General features: G+C 46.0%; 1 protein-coding gene across 1 annotated transcript in view; it reads right to left on the minus strand.

The window, feature by feature from the left end:
* The window catches only part of Vps35l (VPS35 endosomal protein sorting factor like), a 106,578-nt gene that overhangs the window by 31,682 nt on the left and 49,291 nt on the right, over window positions 1–25,605 (minus strand). The window contains exons 18-26 of the mRNA XM_041667134.1: window positions 23,630–23,683; window positions 20,981–21,061; window positions 18,965–19,027; window positions 18,150–18,235; window positions 15,774–15,854; window positions 12,940–13,003; window positions 10,203–10,301; window positions 8,466–8,543; window positions 7,266–7,380 (exon numbers count right to left, since the gene is read on the minus strand). Coding sequence (XP_041523068.1) covers window positions 7,266–7,380; window positions 8,466–8,543; window positions 10,203–10,301; window positions 12,940–13,003; window positions 15,774–15,854; window positions 18,150–18,235; window positions 18,965–19,027; window positions 20,981–21,061; window positions 23,630–23,683 — 721 coding nt within the window. The remainder of the gene's footprint in view (window positions 1–7,265; window positions 7,381–8,465; window positions 8,544–10,202; window positions 10,302–12,939; window positions 13,004–15,773; window positions 15,855–18,149; window positions 18,236–18,964; window positions 19,028–20,980; window positions 21,062–23,629; window positions 23,684–25,605) is intronic.

The raw sequence follows: 25,605 nt of genomic DNA on the forward strand, positions 1-25,605 counted from the left end.
CACACACAGACATGCATACATACACCATATATACACACATACAAAGATTTTTTTTTCACAAATGATTCAAATGGTCGATTTGCAATAACAGGTGTTTAGCACCATATGAATCTGGGATTTGGAAGGAAAGTACGTACTGATATGAAGGGGCTGTCCTAACAACAGGGTGCCATGTTAGGTGTGGTCATCTGACAGGATGCTACCAGCAAACTACAAACCTTACTCTCTTCACCTACAAATGAAGGCAAGCAACCCACTAGTAATACGAACAGAACAAAGTGAGCTGCTTGCTAGGAGTTCAGCACCTCGCCTCGATCTATCTTCTAAATTCCATCTCCTCACCCCATTGGACTGTCCTTGCTGCTTCCTGGCCCCTAGCCCTTTCCTGTGCCATCACCAGTCTCTAGAATGTCCTCAGGTGCACTGTGGGTATCCAGACTACCCCACCTCCTAGGTTCTCAATGCCATCTGTTTTGAGAAGCTTTTTGGCTCTTTTAAGACAGCTCGTTCCTTTCTGCTCTAAGAGTCCACACATGCACACACTGAAAGACACTGTCACATGCTGTCCAATGCACTAAGTCAACAGACTGGCTCTCCCTGGCTAACACAGGGGCTCCGCATGCATTCTTGCTTTTAGTATGACGTTCTGCATATAAAAAATGAACAAGAAATGCCTGCTCAAGGAAGGAAGCCACAGCTGGGGTAGAGAGACTCACTTTTGCCTCTTTCTTGAGATTTCATCAGCAACTGTCATTCATCCCTGGTCACCTCACTCCCTAGGCAGAAAAGTTCTGTCTGCACAGATGTGAACAGGGGTTTACTGCCACCGCTCACCTGTGAGCTGTTCCCACTATAACTGGTCAAAGAGGCCTCGAGGTTGGGGGACACAGTCACACACATCTGCCATACTCAGATGATGCTTTGCCACTAGAGTCACACCTGTGGCCTTCCACACAGATGCTGAGAGCCTGGTGAGTGACAAAAACCAGTTTTCTCCTTCAAAAGATGCTTCTCACCTTCTAGAAAAGGGAAATGCCAAAGCCCTCTTCTCACCTACCGCTGGGACCTCCTGCTTCCTCAGCTGCCACCTGCCCTGGTGACAGAAGCCACCGACTCCCATCAGTGGACTTGCAGCAGTGCCTGCTCTGTGCCTCCCCAGGCTCCTCATGCTGACCCGCACAGCAGCTCCAACCAATGAGCCCTGAGGTCTAAGCACATGCTAGCACCCACTGCACTTTCTCCTACTGGAAATATAAAGTCAATCCACCCACAGACAGCTCTGCTGGGGCTGTCTTCCTCACAGATGCCTCTGCTTACTACTTACATCCTCACTCTGAGATGTCTGAGTCCATTTGTCTTCACTGTTTGCTTCTCAAGGTGTGTGTGTTGGGGGGGGGGGGCTTATTCCGTAGGCCAGGCTAGCCTGGAACTAGGATTCTCATGCCTCAGCTTCCGAAGTGCTGGGGTTACAGGCATGGATTGTTATGCCTGGCACTTCCATCACTACTATTGCAGACATCACTACATGGGGATGCAGTTCAGTTGGCAGAGTGATGGCCAGGCATACACAAAGTCAGGAGCTCAACCCCCAGCACCCATTAACTGGGTGTAGTGGCCTATGCCTATGACCTCAGCACTGAGAAGGCAGGAGGATCAGAAGTTCAAGGTCATCCTCAACTACAAAATAAGTATAAGACCAGTGGAGGATTCTAGGATCCTGTTGTTAAGAACAGATAAGAAAGAATTGCCCATTGCTTTGAGGCAGGACCAAGGCCCTCCCCCACTACATCTAGGCTGAGCAAGGTATCCTTCCAAAGAGAATGGGTTTCAAAAAGTCAGTACAAGTACTAGTGATAAACTCTGGTCTCACTGCCAGTGACCCCACAGTCTGCCCCAGCCATACAACTGTCATGCACATTCAGAGGGCCCAGTTTGCTTCTATGCTGGTTCCCTCACTGTCAGGCTGAGGTTGATGGGCTCCCATTAACTCAGGTAAGCTGTTTCACTGTTGTTGTTTTTTTTTAAATAAACTAATTAAAAAAAAGAATCGCTGTGTGTTGGTGGTACACACCTTTAATCTCAGCACTCAGGAGGCAGAGACAGGTGGGTCTCTGAGTTTGAGGCCAGCCTGGACTGCATAGCAAGTTCCAGGATAGCCAGGACTACACAGAGAAACCCTGTCTCACCGCTCTCCCCAAAAATAAAGAAAAAATATAAAGAGAAAATTATCAACTACTGTTATCACGCAGTTACCACTTGCTTGTGAAGCACCTATAGAACATGCGTGATGTAGACAATGCCAGGAGCCCTGCTATCAGAGCAAACAGAAAGGAAGGTCTCTGGGCTTGGTGATCTTGAGGAAGGGGGGAAAGGCTGGGCAGCAATGACCTATGTACTAGTTCATAATGATGTGAGGAAGCAATGAAAGCAAGGGAAAGCCTTAACGACTGAACTGGCCTGCTCTTGTCTGTCTAGGGTTGGTGGGGGCTGAGGAGGCTTTCCTGAGACAGCATGTGAACTGTGCTCTAGCACAGAAATGTTTAAAAAGTACACTGAAAAAAACGAAAGCTTAAAAGAAGGGAGATAAGATAGGGTGGGGCGAGAGAAAACAGAACACATTATGTATGTGTATAAAATTGCCAAAGAACAAATTTAACTCATAAAAATGTTAGAGGAAAAAGAAAACGACCAGAATTCTAAGAGCAGGAATGAAATGTCCTTCTGTGGAGCAGGCCCCCAAGGCCACCCTTAACGGTCATGCCACTATTGCACCAGGGGCACCTTTCTCTGCCAAGTCAGTACTGCAGCGTTCACAGTGCGGTGCTAGCTAGGAACACTGAGGTCTTTCCTCCTACAGCAGCTACACAGAACCTTCTGGCACTATGGAAGCTAGCCAGCAAAGAGGATGTCTCCAGATCAGCTTGAGACTGGTTTCTTTGTGCTCTACAGCCAAAGTGTGAGGTGTCTTCAGCAGAAGTCTTTCCATGAAGTTATGATGGGTAGCCAAGGGGAGACCTCTGGGGCCTCCCGAAACAGTAACTCCCAGGGAAGTATCCGTGCCCTGCACTGCAGTTTTCATTAAATGATACAAATCTGGGAGTAGTATTGCCCATCCATGAAAGGTGATTTCATTGAAATTCTTCTTTTCCTTTTTTCCCTCCTTTGGTTTCTCAAAACAGGGTTTCTCTGTAGCTTTGGAATCTGTCCTGGAACTCACTCTGTAGACCAGGCTGGCCTCAAACTCACAGAGATCCACCTGTCTCTGCCACCCGAGTACTGGTTTTAAAGGCATGCACTATCACCGCCCGGCTGAAATTCTTTTTTTTTTTTTTCAAAATGTGCTCTTTTGAACTTAGTTTACTAACTGTGGGCTTCAGTTATCTGAAGCCACTATCCTCACTCTTCCCATTAAATCAAAACCACAGAGCAAGGTCACAGGGAACGTGGGTGTGCAAGTTCCTCTGTGTAGGCTGTACAAACAGAGTGGTACTGCTGGGTCACTCGGCAGTTCTATCTTTAGATTCGTGAGAACCCTCCAGACTGATTTCCCAAGTAACTGCATTAGTCTACACACCCAGCAACAGAACATAAATGGTCTCCTCTGCCATACCCACACTTTTAGCTTTTGTGGTCAAAAGCCCATGGCTGGGGCATCTCAGGCCCTAATGTAGAGCCCGCTATTGTTATTTTCCTAACCCATCATGCGGTCATATTGTCATAAATATTCATGTTTACACCCTCAGACCCAGGCTGCTCTCAGCCTTGGCCAGAGAAGCTCCCTTCTTGCAGTGAGCAACAGTCAATGCAGAGAAGCAGAGAATAGGACACTGGGTGCTCAGCCCTAAACAGGACGTCTACATCAGCACCTCAACCCCACTGCCACAGCCCCCACTGAGGCACAGGGAACACTGATGAAAAGGAGGTGGGAAGAATGGAAGAAGACTGCTTTTCTCTCTCCCAACAGCTCCCAGGCTGGGACTTCAGGCCTCCTTCGCTATGCAGAGTTTTTGTCCGGCTTGGGCACAGGTAGGTGTAGTGAATGCTGTCGTCAGAAACACTATGAACTTTTATGTACGACTGCCCTGTGTGTCTGGAAAACAATGTCCTTGTAGTCGTCCTTCCTCTGACTTACACTATTTCTCACACTCTGCCCTCTGTTCCACAGTGATCCCTGAGCCTTGGGGGAGGGAGTGAAATAAATGCAGAAGGTCAGCCACATCAGGGAATGGCTATGATCCAAGAGTGTATTGGCAGCACAGATTGGACTTGATAGCTTTAATAAAACAACAAGAAACAAGAGGGCACAAAGTTAGCTGGGTGTGATGGGGTGGATCTGTGAGGTGTTGGGTGAGGGGTGTGGATATGATCACAATACATTGTATCAAATTCTCAAATAACCCATAAAATGCATAAAAAAGGAAAAATAGAGGACACTAGGTTTAAAATATACAAAAATAAAAAAAAATGCCAGAAGGTGGTGGTGTACGCCTTTAATCCCAGCACTCAGGAGGCAGAGACAGCAAATCTCTGTGATTTTGAGGCCAGCCTGGACTACAGAACTAGTTCCAGGACAGGCTCCAAAGCTACAGAGAAACCCTGTCTCGAAAAACAAACAAATGAGCAAACAGACAAACAAATGTGTTCGGAGGTGTGCTGTGAAATGCCTTCTTCCAGATGTGGCATGAGGTTTCCCACACTCCAGTGGGTGTCCCCACACCCATGCACACATGGGCAACACCAACTGGACTCAGTGGGCTATCAATAACAGACATGATATTGGAAGAGGGACATGTTGAGGGAGGCAGAGAGGGACTGAGGGGAGGAGAGAGGAGGCTGATAGGAACGTGTTTCATTGTACAGATGTACGGCCTTCTCAGGAACACAGGAAAATAGAAATAAAACTGCAAGAAAGGCAGCGAGCTCGGAGAGGGAGAGACACTGTCAGTAAAGATGACAGCAGACCGCTCTGCTCGCTGCCCTGGGCCTCTGCTGCAGAGAACTGCACATTACTATTTCGCAGCCCAATTCACAATTCAGCCAATTAATCTTGAAACTGGCTTTCCTGCAGACTCGAGGTTTTGCAGGTGAGAAATCAATCTGAAAGGTTGGATGTGGAGGCGCAGGACTAGAATGCCAGCACTTTGGAGGCTGAGGCAGGAGAATCCAGAGTTTGAGGTGGGCCAGGGAGGGCTACATAGCCAAGATTGCTGAGACAGAGAGGGCCTGACACATAGATACAGACAGACAAGGAGGAGGAAGAGAGAAGAAAGGGGGGAAAAGAAGAGGAAGGCACAGACACCCAGAGTGAGTTTGTCCCTCAAAACCGCCAAAGAAGAGTGCTGCCAATGTCACACCGTGGTTGTAGACAGCAGTGCTGACTCCAGCTCTGTAGTTACTTTGCATCAGTGGTCCAGTGCTCTTGGGCATGACTGCATTCATTCTCAACTCAGATGTAACCCTGCCATCACCTCTGCTTTGCACATGGATAAACTGGAGCATGAAGAAGCCAACTTATCCAAGGGCATCTATTTCCCTAAGTGGCAGAAGCAGGGGCAGCCCCACTGTATTCTGGAAACTTGAAAGCCATCAACGAGGGCCTTAGCACACCCTGCTGGTGGCTGAATATAGGCAATTAATCCCACTTCTCCAGACTCTTCACTCCATTGGAAGGTTGAGTGCTCCTTCTCGCTTCCTTTCCCATATCCTCCTTAGAAAAACACACGTTCTTCTGGGCCACTGACAAGCAAGGACAAGAAGCTACTGGAGTGGGACTCAAAGAAAAGGCAGTCGGGCAATTGTGGGCCATCTCTAGGTGGAAAACACTGACGTACAAGGCTTTTGTGGCTTCTTAGCGCTCCCAAGACGACAGGCAAGAATATCTGCGGTAAATGCCAGCATGATCCTAGCTACGTGTGGGGACCCTTGTGCATAAACAGATGGAACCTAGCCTTTTCTAGCATCCTGAGCTGGCCTGCAGGGCGTTCAAGACTCTGGACTCAGCCCTAGTAGACACAGAGTCTGAAAATGGAGACGTAATCAAAGCAGGATGAAGGCAAGCCAGAGATGAACTGGGAGGGTGACGCTTTAGAGCCAGCCCAGATGGGAGGATATTCGGGGACACAAACAAAAGCAACCGGCTCCCATGAGCTTCATATTTAGCTCGCTCCTTCTCAGTAATTGACCGTATTATTTATTTGGCCAGTAACTGCTCTGTGTGGCTTTCAGAATGACAGTGATGGGCTTTTAAGGTTTAGTGTGATTGCATTTAGACTCGAGCAAAAATCATCAGATGAATTTTTAAACATGAAGCAGACACCACATTGCTGTGCCCAGCAGTTGCTTAAAGTCAGGGTGAAGGCCCAGCAGCCCGGAGTTCTAACATAGCAGTACTGTTTCTATCCATGCACAGGAGCCAGGGCTGAGCTTACACCCCTCCCTTCTCTGTCTCTCCTCCCCAGCACCCTCCGATACTTAGAAGAAGTCTCTCAGGTAAACTACACAGAGAGAGTGGAGTTGTCACCCCCAACATCCAAGTACTATCCAAAGATTAGATTCCACAAACAGAAGAATAAAAAACAACCCGGAACCTGCTGTGGCCAAGCAGCCCTAACTTCTCAGGCTCGGATGGCACCCTAGCCCAAGATGTTTGGCTGCCAGACCGGTCCTGAAATGGACTGGAGAAGGGCACGACAGAAAAATCTCTCACTCTTCCATTTGTCTCCACCTGCCTCTGCGTGGCCTGACTCCATGTTTCCTGCTAGAGAAACATCTAAAACTATTCACTAAGCCAGGCAGTGGAGGCGCACGAAATTAATCCCAGTACTTAAGAGGCAGAAGCAGGCAGATCTCTGTAAGTTTGAGGCCAACTTGGTCTACAAAGCAAATTCCGGACAGCTAGGACTATTACACAGAGAAACCCTGTCTCGAAAAACTGAGGTAAAAAATACGAATAAAAATATCATCTGAAGCCGGGCGGTGGTGGCGCACACCTTTAATCCCAGCACTCGGGAGGCGGAGGCAGGCGGATCTCTGTGAGTTCGAGGCCAGCCTGGTCTACAAGAGCTAGTTCCAGGACAGGAACCAAAAGCTACGGAGAAACCCTGTCTCGAAAAATCCAAAAAAAAAAAAAAATATCATCTGAGTGCTGCTTTCTTTCCCCCTTAAAGGTGTCATCTCTCAGTACACACATACAGAGATACATGTGGTTGAGTCAGACTTCTTCAGTCACAAGGGAGCATCAAGGCTAGAGAGATAAGCAGGCTTACCTTGGGAGAGGCACTGGTTGGCCAAGGCAACCTGACCAGAATGCAGGTAGAGGTTGAGGCGGGTGAAGATGCCCACCAGGGATGGAATGGTGATGAAGCAGTAGGCAACGCAGGCCTAGAGAGAAGGGGGATGCAGATGGTCAATCAATATGCCCATGTGTACCTAGCATGTGTTTCCAAGGAGACACATAATGCTTACTCATTGCTTCCCCCCAACATGCACGCACAAACACATCATCAATCCCAGGTCTGATGAGCCCTGGGAAGTTGAGGAAGGAGCAAGGGGCAAAGCAGAGAGTTTGAAAAATAGCTCTTCCCCCTCGCTGCACTTATGCACAGATAACACCTCTGTGCGGGTGATGGAGAAACTGACGGCCCAGGAGTATGGAGGTAATAAGCAGCTAAGCCGGGGAGGCTAAAAAGTCAGCTAGGGTCTGACCCCAAAGACAGAGGCAGGAGGTCAAGGGACATCATTTTAAAAGATACGGGCACTCTACTGTGATTTGGAGCGTCAACTCAAGACTCTGACATTTGGATCCAACTTTGACTTGGATATAACCCTGACCAAGGGCAAAAGTTATACTAGGTCTTCCATTTACAGGCATGAAGATATTATGTGAAAATGATGTTGCTAGAGAAAGATTTTATATTAACATGTTAGAGAAAATTCAAGGGAAGGCAGCTGGCACACAGAAATACAAATGCCTCCTCAGCCACCTCAGAACACATGGAGAGGAGTGACCCTTATCTGAGGTGTTTCTGGTTTCAGAGAGTTTTGGATTTTGGTTATTTATGTATATAATACACAGTGAGGTATGCTGCGGAGGGGACCCAAGTAAAAACACAGAATTCTATAATGTCCCCTATGGGTTTTTAGACCCAGCATTTTCAATAACCTTATACACAAAACACAGTCATATCATGGAGCTGTCCAGGTTTATCAATTTTGGAATGTTTTCAATCTAGAGATCGGAGATGTGTGATTTATACAGAAATTTAGGCTTTATGTACATTTCTTTTGAAAACAATACAGACACTGTTTAGCTCACTGATTCCTAGGGAAAAACAAATCTTGAAAATCAAACACTAAGCCATCCTTCTCATGACACACTAGCTTTCCCTGGGAACAGCCATTTAGCAGTGTGCAAACTCAAAAGCCTCTACAGCTCAGTGTCTGAAGCCCTTATCTTTAGAACACACCCGGACAAATGCAGCCGTCTTTCTGGAGTGGTTCCCCTTCATGACTTTTCTTGTTTCCATTGCCAGCCGATTCACACTCTACATTGTGAAGAAACAAAACAGAAATGGTGATGAAATGATCATGACCCAAAGTTACATCTTCCAGAGCTTAGGATGCGGGCTCCTCAGACAGCAAAGCAAACACACAAACAGGGACCAAGACTAACCAGCTGGCCCCTTGCGCTGGAATACTAAGATCAACAGGCAGGTTAGGCTTGAGTAAATATCTCCAAGATAGCAGAACATAGGCACTCGCTGTGTTGGTCATATCTACCAATGAGCAGAACAAATTAACATTCTTCTGGGTTAATGAATAACCAGGGTTTGTTTACCCCATTTCCACAAGTTCCACATTCCAAGCACACGATCTCAGGGAAACTTCCAAATCTAAGACTAGACTGAGCGATGCAGCCACTCCTAACAGCAGCAACCACTGCCACGTTATCCAGCTGACACAACCACCCACTCATGTGATCCTTACAGCCCTGTGTGTGGGCACCATGACTAACCCCATTTTATAAAGCCTCTAGATTTAGGGCTTAGAATGATTTGTGCAAAATAACATACTGGGTGGGGGAGAATAAGTACAAGAAAGTGCTGTTTTTCAATAGATAGAAAGATATTAAAGAGAATAATGAAAGTTTTGGTTCCCAAACTGTACACCACGGCATCCTCAGGGTGCTACACTCAAGGGCAGATTTTAAGAAACAGCAATTGTCAGACCCTGTGTTGGTGTGACATAGGGTGTGGCTGCACCGGATGACATCCCTTCTAGCCACACTCTGCAGTGATAAAGAGTTGGGGGTGGAGGGGACTGATGAGGAACAGAAAATAAGGGCAGTGGTCAGTGGTCTGATTCCCAGGCTGGGGCTGTGCAGTGCTCGCAAGCATGCACACACCTCATCAGGAAGGGATTACAGCTACACAAGCGGCACACTTTCTATCTGTTTTGCTGGATATAGGACTAGAACCCAGAGCCTCACAAATGCTAGACCCTGGCACTGTGCTCCACACCCAGTCTGTAACTATGTTATTTAGGAACTGTTTTTAAAGAATGAAATAAAAATGTTTTTCTTTTGATTTTTATACATATATATATATTATTTTACTTTTTCTGTTATTTTTCAAGCTGTTGGCTGTTTAATAATAAGCAGAGCTGTTACTAATGCCTTTTGACTCAGGGTCAGCAAGTCTACGGAAAGCAGCAAACCTCAGGTTAGACAGGGCTAAGGTCCCCTGCCCATCAGTGGAGTGCAGTGCAGACCACTTCAGTCTTGCCACTACCATGCAGAAATAAGAACAAGCAAATTTCTGAGAAGCAGGGCAGGAATCTTACTCAAGAAGAAAAAAAAAATCAATGAAACAAAAAGAAAGAAAATATGACAAAGAGCCTCAAAGACATAAGCACAGCTGTGGATCTGGTGAGTCTCCGGAGAGCCATGTTTGCAGCTCACAAGGAGAGCAGCAGGAGCGTGCTTGAAGAATCAGACTGCAATCTACTTGACCCCAGCCCTGGGGGCGAAGCGGGGGAGCTGTACAGGTAGGAGGATCAGGAGTTGAAAGCCAGACTCAGCTACATAGTGGGGCCAGCCTGGACTACATGAGACCTAGTCTCAAATAACTAAAGGAACAGATTGAGCCTAGCATATTGATAAGCAATCAACACTCACTGAAAGAACCTACGACACGAATGCTTACATGGATCAGTTGCACAAGAACAGGTTCCAGGTTGCAAAACATCGACCTGGACTCAACATAAAAGCTGAGCTGCTGTTCAAAATCACGGCCGAAGGAGACCTGGAATCAGAGAGATGCGAAAAGGCACAGTGTTGTTATTAGTGGAAAGAAAAACACGTGTGTTTAAATGTTGTGCACACCCACACACATATGTACACACAGATACACACACATTCTCCCCCTTTCTCCCTGACTACAAAGGTCTCATATCACTTCAGTCCAAGTAGAACTCAAAGACCCCGCTGAGAAGCCCAGCTCTGTGACAAGAACAACAAATCCAAGGCCACAGAATAGGAGCAGGGCAAAAATAGAATTTTTCCAGACTAGTAAGGAAAGGAAATCATGGAATTTCACTTCTCAGCTGTGGCCTTTCGCCAAACATAAATTGTCACAAGGGCTTCCCTAATACGGGCCACACCCTACTGTTTCTTGATGGGGACCTGACCTCAGCAGCTAGAGGAAGTGTCTCCGCCTTAACCCTTTGGCGCCTCTTTCCTTGTCTTTATGAAAAGCTGGACAGCAGGAGAGAGTTCACTGCTCTGCAGATCAGTTTGCACAGAGCTTTCTGTTCCCATAGTAGGTGTGAGGCTAATACCTGAGACCCAATGACATTCATACAAAGGCTGGAAAAGATATATTGTTCCTGATGAGCCTGCTGCATAAGCCAAGGACAAAGGAGAGGAACTCTAAAGTCCCCAGGTCCATTTCCTACCTGGGAACAGAGAGGCTGATTGTGAATTTCCATCAGAATTGATGGCACCCATCAATGTCCTTGCTTGGACAGGCCACCGTTTTACAGTTGTTATCAGCGGACCTCAACATTTCTACCCCGGTCAGTTTAGATTCTGGTGTTTTATTAAAGTAGAGGATTCCAAGCCAGATGTGTGATGTGCACTTCTCATCCTAGCTACTGAGGCAGGGGGACTGCTTCAGTTCAGAAGTTCCAGGCCAGCCCGGGGCCACCCAGAATTAAGGCAAAGGTGACATCGAACACCACATGGCAGGATTTTTCCATAAGAGACTGAAGCAAGCCTTCCCGTTGTAAGGTCTCCTCCCGTCAGGACATGCACTCTCTTCACCTCCTCTCCTTCACAGATGACCCCTGCCTCATTTTGACCAACAGAACTCGACAGAATAGAGCTGAGGGTCACTGCATATCTAAGGCTTGGCTTTCCAAAGCCCTGAACTTCCACAGTGTTCCTTCATGAAAGATAGCACCATGTGAGACAGCTAGACGACAAGACATGAGTGGACAGGAAGGAGGCATCTGGAAGACAGTGGAGCTACCCAGCAGCAGCTTGGGGAGGTACGCAATATGGATACTCCATTGGGCCATTTGAGCTGGCATCCTTTGAAGAAGCCTGGATAGCCAGCCAATCCACAGACGTACAAACTAAGAGAACAAGACAATGATGGTGGGCAGGGGAAGATGCCTGTGGCCCGTGCTCATGCAAGTAACACTTAGAAACTCAGCAGGTCTCTCTCTCCCTCTCTCTCTCTCTCTCTCCCCCCCCCCACACACACAAATGGAATAAAAGAAACATGAAAGCAAGAGGCAGACTTGTTGGGAAAGGGTGCAGAGGCAGAGAGGGGGGATGAGAGAGGGTAAATGGGTGATATGAATAAAATAAAATGTTTATTTGTATAAAACCATCAAATAAGAAATAAAAAAATAAATTAAAAACCAAAGAAAGCACTATTCTCTGCCACCACACTTGAGGTTAACTGCCAAGCAGCAGCAAATGATGGGATGAGCGTGGATGGGCGCGGGGCATTCTGCCCAGGCTCAGGTTTTGCCACCACCGGACAATCCATAGGAGGGCTGCTCCAGGACCCTGGCTCTCCATTCCTGGTCTTCATGATTGGGTCACACGGGTCTCTCAGGCCCCCCCAGCTGTCTGGTCAATCATGATTGTCACCTTCACAGAGTTTAAACTCACCAGGGAAATGGCCTCTGGGCATGTTTACCAAGGATTATCTAGCTTGAGTAAATTAAGATGAAAAGGTCCACCCTAAATTTAGGTGGTACCATTCTGTGGGCTGTGGTCTGGACTACAGAAAAAGGAGAAAGCATACCAAACACAAGGGAACCCCCCAACCCCCATCTGACTGTGGACACAAAGTGACTTGTGACCTCAAGATCCTACCTTGGTGACATCACCACCCCTACCCCCACCATGAAGGACTGTGCTCTCAAACTGTGAGCCCAAACAAACCCTTCCTCTCGTATGTTGCTTTTGTCAAGTATTTGAATACAGGTGTGAGAAATATAACTAACACACAAGTTAATCCAAAGAGCTCCCACCCCAGAAGCTGTGGGAGTCCATCTTGATAGACCACAGGGTCAGAGGTAAGCCTGCTCAGGACAGAAGGCAATGGGAAGAGGGTGGGACCATGGTGACATAGATGGGAGGTCTTGGCAGCAGAGAAGACCCCAAGCCCAGCCACTACCCAGGAGTTTTCATCTGCATTTTCCCTGTCCCACCCCTCCCCCTCTGACTTTTCCCACAGTCAGCTTCTCTTGGCTTGCTCTGTCCCCAAGGGAGTCTTGACAAACGTAAGAAATTTCTAATTCCATCTTATCTCAGTAAAAATGAAAAGCACTGGGGAATACAACGTGAGCCACTCTCAGTGGAGAGGGGATAAACAATGACATCATGTTTCCAAGTGCACTGAAACTTCTTTCCCACAAACTTACCATTTTTATAAATCCATTGATCAAGTGGGCCAGCATCCGCTTCTCATCCTCCAGCGTGAGAGCGCTACAATCAATAACAGTGCATAATTAACACGGAGGCAGCAAATGTAGCCGCCCGCAGAGGAGAGCACCAGAGGCGGGCAGTTCAGAGCGAGGCAACTGCGTTTTCTAGACACAGAAACTCCCAACAGGCTGCCTGTCTATCTTTAGACAGAAGTGTTAACCAAAGGGAACAGAATTCAAATGTATGTCTCTTCTCCCCGAAGCCGCCTTTCCCAAAACACGGTTATCAACAGCACAAGGGAAGGCAACTTTCTCCTCTTTAGAATTCAGACAGCAAGCATTGACGTCAGAGTCCTGCACTTCAGAGAAAAATCTGGAGTCTCTTTATTTTTAAAATTTTCTACCACACATCAAAGAACTTTCTTCTCTTTCTCTTCTTTTCTTTTTCTTTTTTTCTCATGACAGGGTTTTACTGTGAAGCCCTGGCTGTCCTGGAACCCACTCTGTAGACCAGGCTGACCTCAAACTCACATAAATCCACCTGCTCTGCCTCCCAATTAAAGGTTTGCGCCACCGCCGCTGCTTATCAAAAAACTTTCTAACAGACACCCACACACTTTCCATCAACAAGAGTCTACCATCAACACCTTGCGACACTTGTTTTAGCAGGTGGCTGCTCTCCCCACCTTCGTCCCTCAACTTACCTTTGGATGTGTCTGAAAAGATCTGATACTTTGCAGAAAATGAAACACAAATATAAATCTAAATTGCTGAGACTAGTTTGATTACACATGCAAATAGTTCCCGTATGATAGCTCCCCAAATTTATGTTTAAAGTTTTTAAAACTTTGGGGTTGATGATTGAGTTCAGTGGTAGAATGATTGCCTAGCATTGTGTAAGGCCCTGAGGTTAATCCCCAAAATAAAGAAGAGCAAAGTTTTTGTTTGGTTTATCATAAGGGATAATAAATTTTGGCAAATATTGCACTGTTCTTTGATATACAATGTGTCCTCAGTTCTTTTCATTTTTAGTTTTTGAGACAGGGTCTCACTATCTGGCCCAGGTTGGCTGCCTGCCTGAGCCTAGAGTCAGGGCTTAGAGGTGTATGGCACCTCGCTTAGTGCCCCTCAGTTCTTTGAGATGTTTCCTAGTCTCCTTCACAGCGAGGTGTGACACTGTGAAGGCAGGCAAAGTATGACTGTCCCCAGTGCTGTCCCTCAGAGAAAGCTGGAATGTGGACATGGCCTGTGTGGACATAAGCCACCTTCCAGCAGGAACACGAGAGCGGCACAGCTCAGGAAGGACAGGCAGCACCAGGAGGACACTGGATCCTTCAGTGATGTACCTAAGGGCTATCATGCCCCGCCGCAGGTCTCCTGAGCCAAATGCTACCTTGTAAGATATAAATATCTGTATTCCTTTGTTTCTGTTTTTGCTCAATTACAGTCTATTGAGTACTTTTATTATGAAAATGTATAACTACTGTTGTTGTTAAGATCCCCACTATGCAGTCTGGTCTTGAACTTGTGATCCTCCTACCTTTGTCTCCCAAGTGCTGGGATTACTGGTGTGTGCCACTTCACCTGACAGAAGTGTAGTAATGCTGATAACATTTGGATTTTCCTAACTACTCATGAATCTGAGGCACAGTTATAAAGGCTCTAAAATTAACAAGAAGAAAAAAGAAGAAATGCGTCCCGTGGATGATGAGATGCCAAAGCAACGTTCTCAGTTCTTAAGACACTTCTCAGTGAACCAAGTTGCTGCACAAAAATTCCTTGGAGATTAAAATAACCACAAGCAATTTGTGAGATGGAAGCAGCCCCTGAGAGAAAGGTTAAGGCCTGAGGCTAGACCTATGCTGTCAACATTCTGGACACACAAGGCCACTGCAGGAAATGGAAGCTATGTCTTTTGCACATCAAATAACACGATAAGGAGGAGATAAACTAAGGGGCTGTGCTAGGGGCTGAGTGAGCAGTCATTACACCATCACTGCTCTCAGACAGCTCTAGGAGAAGGCCTTTGAGTTCACAAGCGCAAAAACAGCCCTTTCTCCCCAGCAGGAATCCTTCTGTACAAACATTTGCTATCTCACTTTTCTTTTGGTGGCTAGCCTGTACTCCTTGCTCTGTAAGACTGGAGTGTTATTTTCAATAGGAGTATGGAGTGTGTGTGTGTGTGTGTGTGTGTGTGCGTGTGCGTGTGTGTGCGCGCGCGCACATGCATGTGAAATCTAGAGATTCATATCAAGTGTCTTTGTTAATTGCTCGTCACCTATTTTGAGTCAGTGTCTCACTGAATCTGGAGCTTATCAATTCTGATAGATAGACTGGCTGGGGCTCAGCCTGTCTCTGTGTTCCCACCATTGAGGTTACAGATGTGCCCAGCAGCATCTGACTTTTACATGGGTGCCAGGGATTCAAACTCAGGTCCTCTTGTATGCACAAGAGGCACATTATCAGCCGAACCATCTCTGCAGCCTCTTAAGCAGGTATCTTTTCATTTTACTCGTTTGTTCTTTTTAAATGTGCATGTGTGTGAGACTGCATGAGTTCATGTGCATCATGCGCACGCAGGAGCCTGCAGAGGTAAGAGGATGTCGGATCCCCTGGAAATTATAGGCAATTGTGAGCCAACATGTATAGGTCCTGGGAATCAAACCCAAGCCGTCCACAAGAGTAATAAGCACCCTATTCACTTTTCTCTCTCTCCAGACCCAGGTTTTGAGAATCTAGACCAGATCAAGCCGCTTGCAGCAGCAGCTTACAGACATCGCTCCCCAATGCACCCCGGTCATGCTGTATCTCAGCTTTAACCGGTGTCTTACTTCACAGAGTCATGCATGGTCTTGCAAATGTGCAATAAAGCATTCAGGATGACGGGGTCCTTGGTTGGCTCCTGATGGTGCCTAGGAGACATAAAGAGACATGAAAGAGTGGGTTTGGCTTTCAACAGCTGTATGAGAACACCAAATGCTCTGTTCGGTACGGCACACAGGCAGTGAGCACTGAGATGCACTGCTCTGGTTTTCCTCCCAGCTCTTCCGTAAGTCACAAGGTGCTCTCTTACACATTTGACTGCTCCTAGTTGCGAAATCACCGTAAGTCGCTGCCTGTGCCTGGCAAAGGGAAAGCCTGTCTTTTTACTACATTTAACACTCGCTGCTGCCTACAACCTGCATGGAAGTTAAGTGCCAAGCAAAACATGACAGGACTAACACCCAAAACAAATCTTCATGTAAAGTAGGTATGTCTGCTCCATATATACTAAAGATAAAGCAGTCAATATTAATCTTTAGAAAGGAAAAATACATTTATCATTATGGTATGTACTTGTGTGGGTGGGTACAGGCACGCCATAAGAAGTATGGAGGTCAGAGGATAATTCTCAAGTCAGTTCTCTGTCCACTTTACATGGGTTCCGGGGATTGAACTCAGGTTATCAGGCTTGCACAGAGTGCCTTACCCCATGAGCAATCTCACGAGTCAGGAATAAATCTTCTAGAAAGATGAGAGCCAGAAAGATGGCTCAGTGGGTAAGGGTACTCGCCACTAAGCCTGACGGCCCACATGGTAGAAAGAAAACTTATTTGTTTCCTCTGACAGCCACACCTGCACTGCAACACATGCACACACACACATGCACGAACACACACACACACACATACACACATGCATGCACATGCATGAACACGCACACACACTCAACACACCTATGCACACACACACACACGCACGAACACACACACGAACACACATGCATGCACATGCATGAACACGCACACACACTCAACACACACCTATGCACACACACACAGAAATGAACTCAAAAACCTTTTAAAAAAGAGAACAATACACAGAATTTGATATTACTCTGAAATATTCTGTATATTGTTTGATACTCAATTTTCTAAACCAAACCGTATTCATGTACTTAGTATTTAGAGCAATTTTCATTTTAAAAGTATAGCCACAGCAATCCTCCTGCCTCAGCCTCCTGAATAGCTGGAACTGTAGTCACAGTCCACATGTGTAAGCATATATGATAGGCTCTCAACAAGTAAGTATGTCTAAGGGTAGTCGTGTATAATGTTCTCCACTATTTGACAGGCATTTTGTGTAGGTCTGTGTTGAGAGATAATGTTCTACCTTGAACACTTAGTATCTTAGAATCTAAACAAACAAACAAAAAGACTAAATTTAAATTAAAGTGCTGGGAAGATGGCTCGGCAGGTAAGTACTTGCTGCATAACCATGAAGACTGGAGTCCACATCCCTAGTACTATAGGAAAATTCGTGCTTGCCAGTACATCATTACAGGGAGCGCCACTGGCAGGCAGTTTAAGAATCTGGACTTAAGAAAATGACAGGGACTAAAATGAGCCATGAAGCCGTGTGCTGTAAACCCAGCACTGGAGAGGCTTTCTTGGCACCAGCCCCTTGTGCACATGCCTGCTTTCACTCTGTAAATGCTGCTCTGCAGGCTCCACGCGTCTCCTTCAAAACAAATCTGATGGCACCCAGCTGCAATTCCAGTACTCAGAATGTTATCGCAAGTTCAAGGCTTCCCTGGGCTACACAGCAAGGTAGCCATGGTTATGTAGGACCCTCGTAGATGCAAAAATACCAAACAAACACCAATCTTAATACAAAGAAAGACTCCTTCCAAAACCATGTTGAAGGCATGGAACTGGTGGCCAGTATCCTGTCAACATCTGGCAGTTTGATTTGAATTTGGTCTTTTTTTTTAAACATTTACTCATGGGGGAGGGGCAGGGTATGCTCCACGGCATGCACATCACGTGGGCTCTGGAGACTGAACTTAGATCATCAAGCTTGGCGGCTTCATCCACTAAGACAGTCTCTCCAGACCCCCATTTGGCTTTCTTAAGCATTAATTACTAACTTTTATCATGATGTCTTATATTTTACAAAATTATCGTGGTGCCAGAAAGATGTCTCAGCAGCTAAAAGCACTTACATGTTCAATTCCCAGTTCCATAGGAGCTGATGCCCCTCTGCTGACCCCCACGGGCTCCTGCATACCCATGGTACATATAACATACACTCAGGCACACACACAAGCACACACAAATATATAAAATTTTAAAGATTTATGTTCTGTTATGTTATGTGCATCACCACAGACACACTTCTCAAACTGCTAGGAGTCCCGGCTGCCGGTCACACCATCTTGTACTCACTTGATAAAGGCTTCCATGATGCACTTGCAAACCTCCACCCGCACACTCTCTTTTTGGAACATGTCCAGAAATGGTAGAAACTTTTCCTAAGGATAAAGAAAGCACTTGACACAAATAACTGAAAATAATTTGTGGGTAATTCGGGGGGGGGGGGGAGGTTCAAATAAGCAGAAGGAATGTTTGGGGATCCCCTGAAGGGCCTGGCTCGGAATTCTTCTTTTTATTTAAATGATTACAGACTGAACACCCTTAATCTAAAATCTGAAACCTAAGATGTTCCTAAATCTGTACTTTTTAGTGTCAATACGATGCCCCAAGTTGAACATTTTATACCATGATATTCTGCTCGTGCTTGTCGTGTTGTTTGACAGTGTGGGCACAGAACATGTCAGGCAAGAGTGGTATCCCTGGGCTGCATCTTCAGTCCCTTGTACAGAATTATTAAGATATTACATGAAACTCCGTCTTTGTGCAAAGATACACATAAAACGTAAGCAAATTCTGTTTAAGGAATCTTATTCTATATATGTGTGAATGACCCTAAATCCAAGAACAGAACACCATGTATGAAGCATCTGGACAAGGGGTTCTCAGTCAGCACCAGGTGGGGTGCGCACCCCTCTGATGAGGAAGAAATCAGACAGAAAGAACAGTCTTCAGTCTGCAAGTACTGTATTTCTAAATGGTGTTTAAGCCGTATCAAACAATTCTTGTTAAGATGACAGGAACTAAGTGCTTTCCTGGCCTGGGTGCCATGAAACCATGACAGCAACAGAGGACACCGTCTCCATAGGTCACTGAGAAACGCTACTTACCACTGAGAAGAGCACGGAGAAATCATGGAAGTGGGCTATGACTTTCTTAATTATTGACTGAAGCTGTAAAGCAGAACAAGAGAACACATCTTGTTTAATAAAACCTGTACGTTTTTAAAAAGGCAGCCCTCCTTCATAGCTCCCCACCACAACCACTACAGAGTTAGCCTGGATTGCTCAAGGAAGGAAAACCAGATCAGGTTAGATCCTGCCTCAGTCGGGGCTCTTCTTACTCTACCTCCTCCTTTAGAGTCCTGGGGACTATGCCCTGGCCTCAGCCTCTTCTGCAGGGCAGTATCCATGAGGATTAGGTAGGATTGCTCATGTGCTCAGGAAAGAGTCTGTTCTGCAATGCTCTGACTGACCTTTCAAAATATAAGGTAGTATATGTGCCTTGAGCATAGTACGTTGCCAAGAGTAACTGGGAATTTCTAGTCCTTTTGCCTCTACCTCCCCAGTGCTGAGAGTACGGGTGTGTGCCACTCTGCCTGCTTTATGTGGTACTGGGAAATCTTGGTTTCCCGTATGGTACAACTGGGAGAGAGTGGAATGTTAGAAAGGTGGGGGCCCTGGTGAGAAATCCTACCTGGGGGATTATGGGACACAACCATTCCTGGTCTCTTTCTTGCTCCCTGGCTAGTATGTATTACTAGTATATTATCTTGGTAAATTATCACGTGCCTTTTGAGCTCACTGAGAAGTTGACTCTGGAAACATTTCAGACTTAAGCATGCCTGTCTCAAGTGTCCTCCAAGGCCCCTTTTTTCAGGATGGCTGCCCCCTAACTCCATGGCAGGGAAAGAAGAGAACAGTAAAACAGCCTAAAAGCTGTGTCCCCGAGAACAGGTTATTACTGTTTATCACACAACATAAAGAAAAGTCCACCCATGGCGGCTTACCCCTGGACAGAAAGCTGACCCAGGAATGTCAGCCTCAACTTTCCCAGTGGTTTTCTGCTGGATGCTGGGAGCACTTGACTGGATGATGTTCTCTGTCAGTTGCTACGTGGAAGCCTCACCTGAGGGAATTGTCTGGAACTTTCTCACATGGGGAACTCCAGCTAGCTGCCTTAAAGGAGCCAGCTTTCCCCACCAATAGATTTCCACTGGATGTTCTGCATGCCCAATTCGATAATGTTTTGCTAGATGTTTAACTATCTCTCAGTATTTATCCTTTTACTTTGGCTTAAAATTAATAAACTTGCTTGTTCAAAACTGAGATACTTCTCCAGATGGCTAGCAATGTACCCAACAGGATCGACTAATGAGGCTTGCAACCTTCAAAACTGTGAGCCAAACAAAACAAAAAGAACAACAAGGACTGTATAAATTGATTACCACAGATGATTTATTGTAGTAACCAACACTAACAACACCTGACATTTTCTCTAAGAAAGACAAGCTTTCTTTTCCCTTAGACCATGAGAACAACATCCCTCGTGCTTTAATACTGCATTTTGCATTTCCTAAAAACAACATTCCTCACTGGCACCCCACTTTGCTGCCATCAAATTCAGCCAATTTCACACTAACTTGAAAAGATTTCGTCACACACAGTCCGAGCTCACAAGGCCTCACCAGGTCCCTTCTGACATTACCCTTGGCCCCTTGTTCTCTCCTGTGTGGAGCCAGTCTGGGACCAAACACTTCATCTTTTCTCTTTTCCTTCTTTGGCATATGTGTGCAGGTCTGTGCAGCATATGCGTGTCATGTGTATATGTGTCGTTCTGTGTAGTGTATGTGCATAAACGGTGAATGTATGTGTAGGTCTGTATAGTGTACATGTGTCGTGTGTGTGTGTGTGTGTGTGTGTGTGTGTGTAGGTCTGGGTAGTGTATATGGTGTAGTGTGTATGTGTGTAAGTCTGTGTAGTATACTACAAAAGTGAGGCCCAAAGCTAGGGTGTGGCAGAGCCAAGATTAAACACAGGATTCTCGGGTGTACCCTCTGATAGTACAACACGAGTATGTCACTCAACAGAACAAGATCCCCACAGTGGGAAGCTCGCCCCTATTACCTGGGGGTAGGAGTCCTCAAATGCTCGATCCGGAGTCATATGCTTGATGACGTCAGCCAAAACGGTGTTCACTTCTCGTTTCTATACAGGGAACATAAACCAATTCTATTGTTAGACTGGGACCACTGGCTTTCTTCCTGGGGAGAAACAATGACACATCATGATACAGGCCTGGGCGGACAGTTCAGTGAGCACTTGCCAGCAGGTGTGAGGACCTGGCTTCATTCTGGTACCAAAAACCAAACAAACAAGCAAAAGGCCACACACCTTCCATGAAATAGTTTCAAATACTCTGAAAAAATAAATACAAGGAAAGAAATCATGTCCATATCCTCAGTCTAGTCAGCACTGAATATTGTTCTAGAAAGATAATGTCCTTTAGGCTACTTTCTGTCTACCTGGCCCAGGTTCCTGTTTCAGCACCTGGAAAGTGAGCAGTGAAGCATTGTGGGAAGGATAGAGACTCACCCTTTACAGGCCATCTGCCCTAACTGCTCACATCAGTCATCTACGCCAGGGGTCAGCCATCTACAGCCCAAAGCCAGCCTCCTATTACATAGCCAACAAGTGAAGAATAGTTTCACATTCAGCCCAGAGAGATGGGACTTGTGGTAGTTTGAACATAACCAGCCCCCATAAGATCATAGGGAGTGGCACTATTAGGAGGTGTGGCTTTGTTGGAGTAGGTGTGGCCTTAGAGAAAGTATGCCACTGTGGAGACGGGCTTTGAAGTCTCATATATGCTCAAGCCACACCCAGTGTGTCAGTTCACTTCCTGTTGCCTGTGCAAGATATAGGACGACTCTCAGCTTCCTCTCAGCACCCTGTCTACCTGCACGCCGCCATGTCCACCATGATGATAATGGACTAAACCTCTGAACTGTAAGCCATACGATTAAATGTTTTCCTTTCTAAGAGTTACCACGGTCATGGTGTGTCTTCACAGCAATACAAACCCTAACTAACAGTAATTAGTTACAGGATAGTATTTCATGAGAGCAAAATTCTGAGACTCGAATTTCAGAAAGCATGATTGATAGGAACCCAGCTGTGCTTCCTCATGCACTGTCTGCTGTAAAAGGACACCTTAAGCCAGGAAGTGTAAAGACAGAAGTTTCCTACTCATGGCCTGGGGGTCAGGAAGTCTCAGATCAGGGCACCAGCAGATTCAGTGTCTGGAGAAAGTCTGCTCCTCACAGGCCCTCTAATGATGGAAGGGGCTAACAGACTCCTCTGGGGTTGTTTTAAGGGCACTAATCCCACCCACCAGGACTCCACTGTCATGACATGATACATCTTCCTGAATTACCCTGGCATCCTTGAGACAGTTAACAAGAGCTGGTGTGACCTACACTCGCAATGCCAGCCAGCAGTGTGAAGTGTAGGCAGCAGTGTGAAGTCTATGGCTCCACTTCTTAACACTGAACTCAGGGAACAGGTTTAAGCACATGAATCAAGGATGCAGGGTGGACACAAGTCCAAACCATAACCCTGCACTAACTTGTAACAGGCTGGATGCTCAAACATGAGGACCTGAGTTCGGATCCCTAGCACCCACATAAAAGCCAGGAGTAGCTATGCGTACCTGTAACTCCAAGACTGGGGAGAGCTGGGGTAGAGTGAGTAGTGACTGGAGGATTGTTGGCTACCAGTCTACCCAAAAGGCTGAGAGTGGAAAGAGGCTTCCTCCTCTGCCTCTGAATGGAAACACGTGCACAGAGCCCTCCCACACACCAACAATAATAATAAATAAGATGGCTGTCTGGAGAGATGGCTTAGCACTTAAGAACACTTGTTATTCTATCATGAGGACCAAAGTCTGAAGTCCATTACCCACATCAGGTAGCTCACAAACTGTTACTATAGCTGAAGGGACCCGAGTCTAATGTCTCTGGCTCCACAGGCACATACAAACATGCATGCATCCCCCCCCCCACACACACACACAAACTAAAAATAAACCCTAAAAAAAGAAAGCTAGCTCTAGATGATGATGATGTGGTAACAGAAAGATACACATATGCACACAGAGTACACACATACACACGTCAAAATGTTTTAAAAATTGTGTTTCTAAAACAAGTTTACTCTGGTAAGGAGCTCAGAAGAGACCACTTCTACCTGCATCTAAAGTCTTTATGCTTTGAATAGCTCAGTATTCCCCAAATTATGATTTTTGTCTGCACCCGGGGGAAGAAGTGTCTGTGTTTGCTTGTGGGTGGGAAGCACACACAGGCTCTAAATGTTTGAAATGCTAAACAACAGTAATAACATTAAATAAAATGGAAAAAAGAAAACACTGCCTACTAGACACTTACGCTAATTTACAGAAATTTTAGCATTTTAGTTCCTGAGGGGCTACTGTTTGGTTTTATCTGACGCAGCACTGCCCAAACTGATGTGCCAATGTGTGGCACACTTGCTGACAACACATGCTAACACTTCTCACACCTTGACGTTTAAGATCTGGGCTTAGTGGCATATGCCAATAGACTTGAGCCCAGGACTTTGAGACCTGACGGGACAACACAGTGTTGTCAAGTACCATCTCAAGTACTACTGCAACATTCCTAAATGGCCAGACTTTGTTGCTATGGTAACCATTAAACCACAAAACCCTTAGGAAAACAACCCCAGAGTCATACATACCGTGAAATGCCTGCAGGTGTACTCTACCCATACTTCAGCACAATTAATGTAGTCCTACAAAGAAAAGGTAAACATAGCTTCAGAGTGAGCACAACACTGCTTAACTTTTGCCACAAGTTCACAGAGAAATCCTCAAGGGCTCCAACAAAAGAGAAATACAGAAAACCCTGCCTTACTCTTACGGTTTGAATATGAATGTCCCTTAGTTGAGCAGTAGTGGCGCATGCCTTTAATCCCAGCACTTGGGAGGCAGAGGCAGGAGGATCTCTGCGAGCTCAAAGCCAGCCTAGTCTACAAGAGCTAGTTCCAGGACAGGTTCCAAAGCTACAGAGAAATCCTGTCTCGAAAAACCAAAAACAGAAAGAAAAAAAAAGAAAAGGAAGGAAGGAAGAAAGAAAAGGAAGAGAAAGAAAAGAAAATACTATGAATGTCCTTCATGAGCTCCCACTGCTGGGGTTGTTCTGGGAGGCTGTGGGACATCTGGGATGGGAGGAGGTGGTCCTTTGAGGGTTGTAGCCCAGCCTCCAGCCAGGACTCTGCTTCCTGAATCCACCAACTCTAAGAGGATACAAAACAAGTCCCCACTGCTACTATCCTCTCAACTGTGAGCCAAAATAAACCTCCCTGAAGTTGCTTCTGCCAGATGCTGGGACAGAGAAGCACAGGGCTTACTGACTGACACACATTACCATGAAAAGCAAGTCATAAAATGAGACAAGTAGGCCTGCTGCTCACTATAGACTCTGACCCCAGCATTGCTCCTTAGGCCAAAGAGGCAAATCTATGGAGTCTGCCATGCTTAACGAGCAAAGGGCCCGTGATGCGAGGAGCCCTTGCCAACCTCAGCAGAAAACCCCAGGGGGTTGGGAATCTGAGCGAGCATTCAAGCTTTGCAAGCTGCTTGAAAAATAAAGATTTGATCTATAGAAGGGCTGTAAATCTATCCTATAAAAAAGTCTGAAAGGCACCTAAAGGTTTTGTTTGTTTGTTTAGAGACAGGATTTCTCTGTACCTTTGGGGCCTGTCCTGAAAATTAGCTCTTGTAGACCAGGCTGGCCTTGAACTCACAGAGGTCGGCCTGCCTCTGCCTCCAGAGTGCTGAGATTAAAGACATTCACCACCACCCGGTGACACCTAAAGTTTTTAATGCCAGTAACTGTATGTGTTTAGGACATCTTGGGGCTTTAGAAACAAGATATAATTGGGACAGAAAAATTAAGAAGCATCTTTAATGTCATTTGTTCCCTCTATAGAATATCATAATAAATGATACAAGGAGAATCTTTTTAATAAGTTTGATTAGTGGAAATGTCATTTATTATCATGATGCTTTGTTGTTGCTATTATTTGGCTTTTGGTTTTTGAGACAGGGTCTCCCTTATGTAGCCCAGAGTGGTCTTAAATGCTTCTTCTTCCTGCCTCAGTCTCCTGAGTGATGGAGGAAGGTCATTAGCTAATAAAGGAACTGCCCTGGCCCATTTTATTGGTTAGAGGATAGGTGGGAGGAGTAAACAGAACAGGACGCTGGGAGGAAGAGGAAGTGAGCAGAGACTCCACAGCTCTCTCCAGAGCAGATGCCTCAGCAGAGACGCCATGCCCTGCTCCCTGGCAGACACACGCGATGAAGCTCCGACCCAGGATGGACATAGGCTAGAATCTTCCTGGTAAGCGCACCTTGGGGTGCCACACACAGATGATTAGAAATGGGTTGATCGGGATGTGAGAATTAGCCTGTAAGTGCTAGAGCTAAAGGGCCAAGCAGTGCTTAAAAGAATACAGTGTCTGTGTAATTATTTTGGGGCATAAGCTAGCCGAGCAGGCAGCCGGGGTGCTGGGAACGCAGCCCCGCCGCTCTTATTTCTACACCTGAGTGTTGCAATTACAGATGGGAATCACCAGATATGGTTAAAGCTTGTTTCTTTAAAAGCAAAATGTGGGCTGGAGAGATGGCTCAGAGGTTAAGATCACTAACTGTT

This window comes from Microtus oregoni, unplaced genomic scaffold (assembly GCF_018167655.1).
Source record: "Microtus oregoni isolate MIOR12 unplaced genomic scaffold, Mior012 000016F_ref0000370, whole genome shotgun sequence".
Classification (NCBI taxonomy): Eukaryota; Metazoa; Chordata; class Mammalia; order Rodentia; family Cricetidae; genus Microtus; species Microtus oregoni.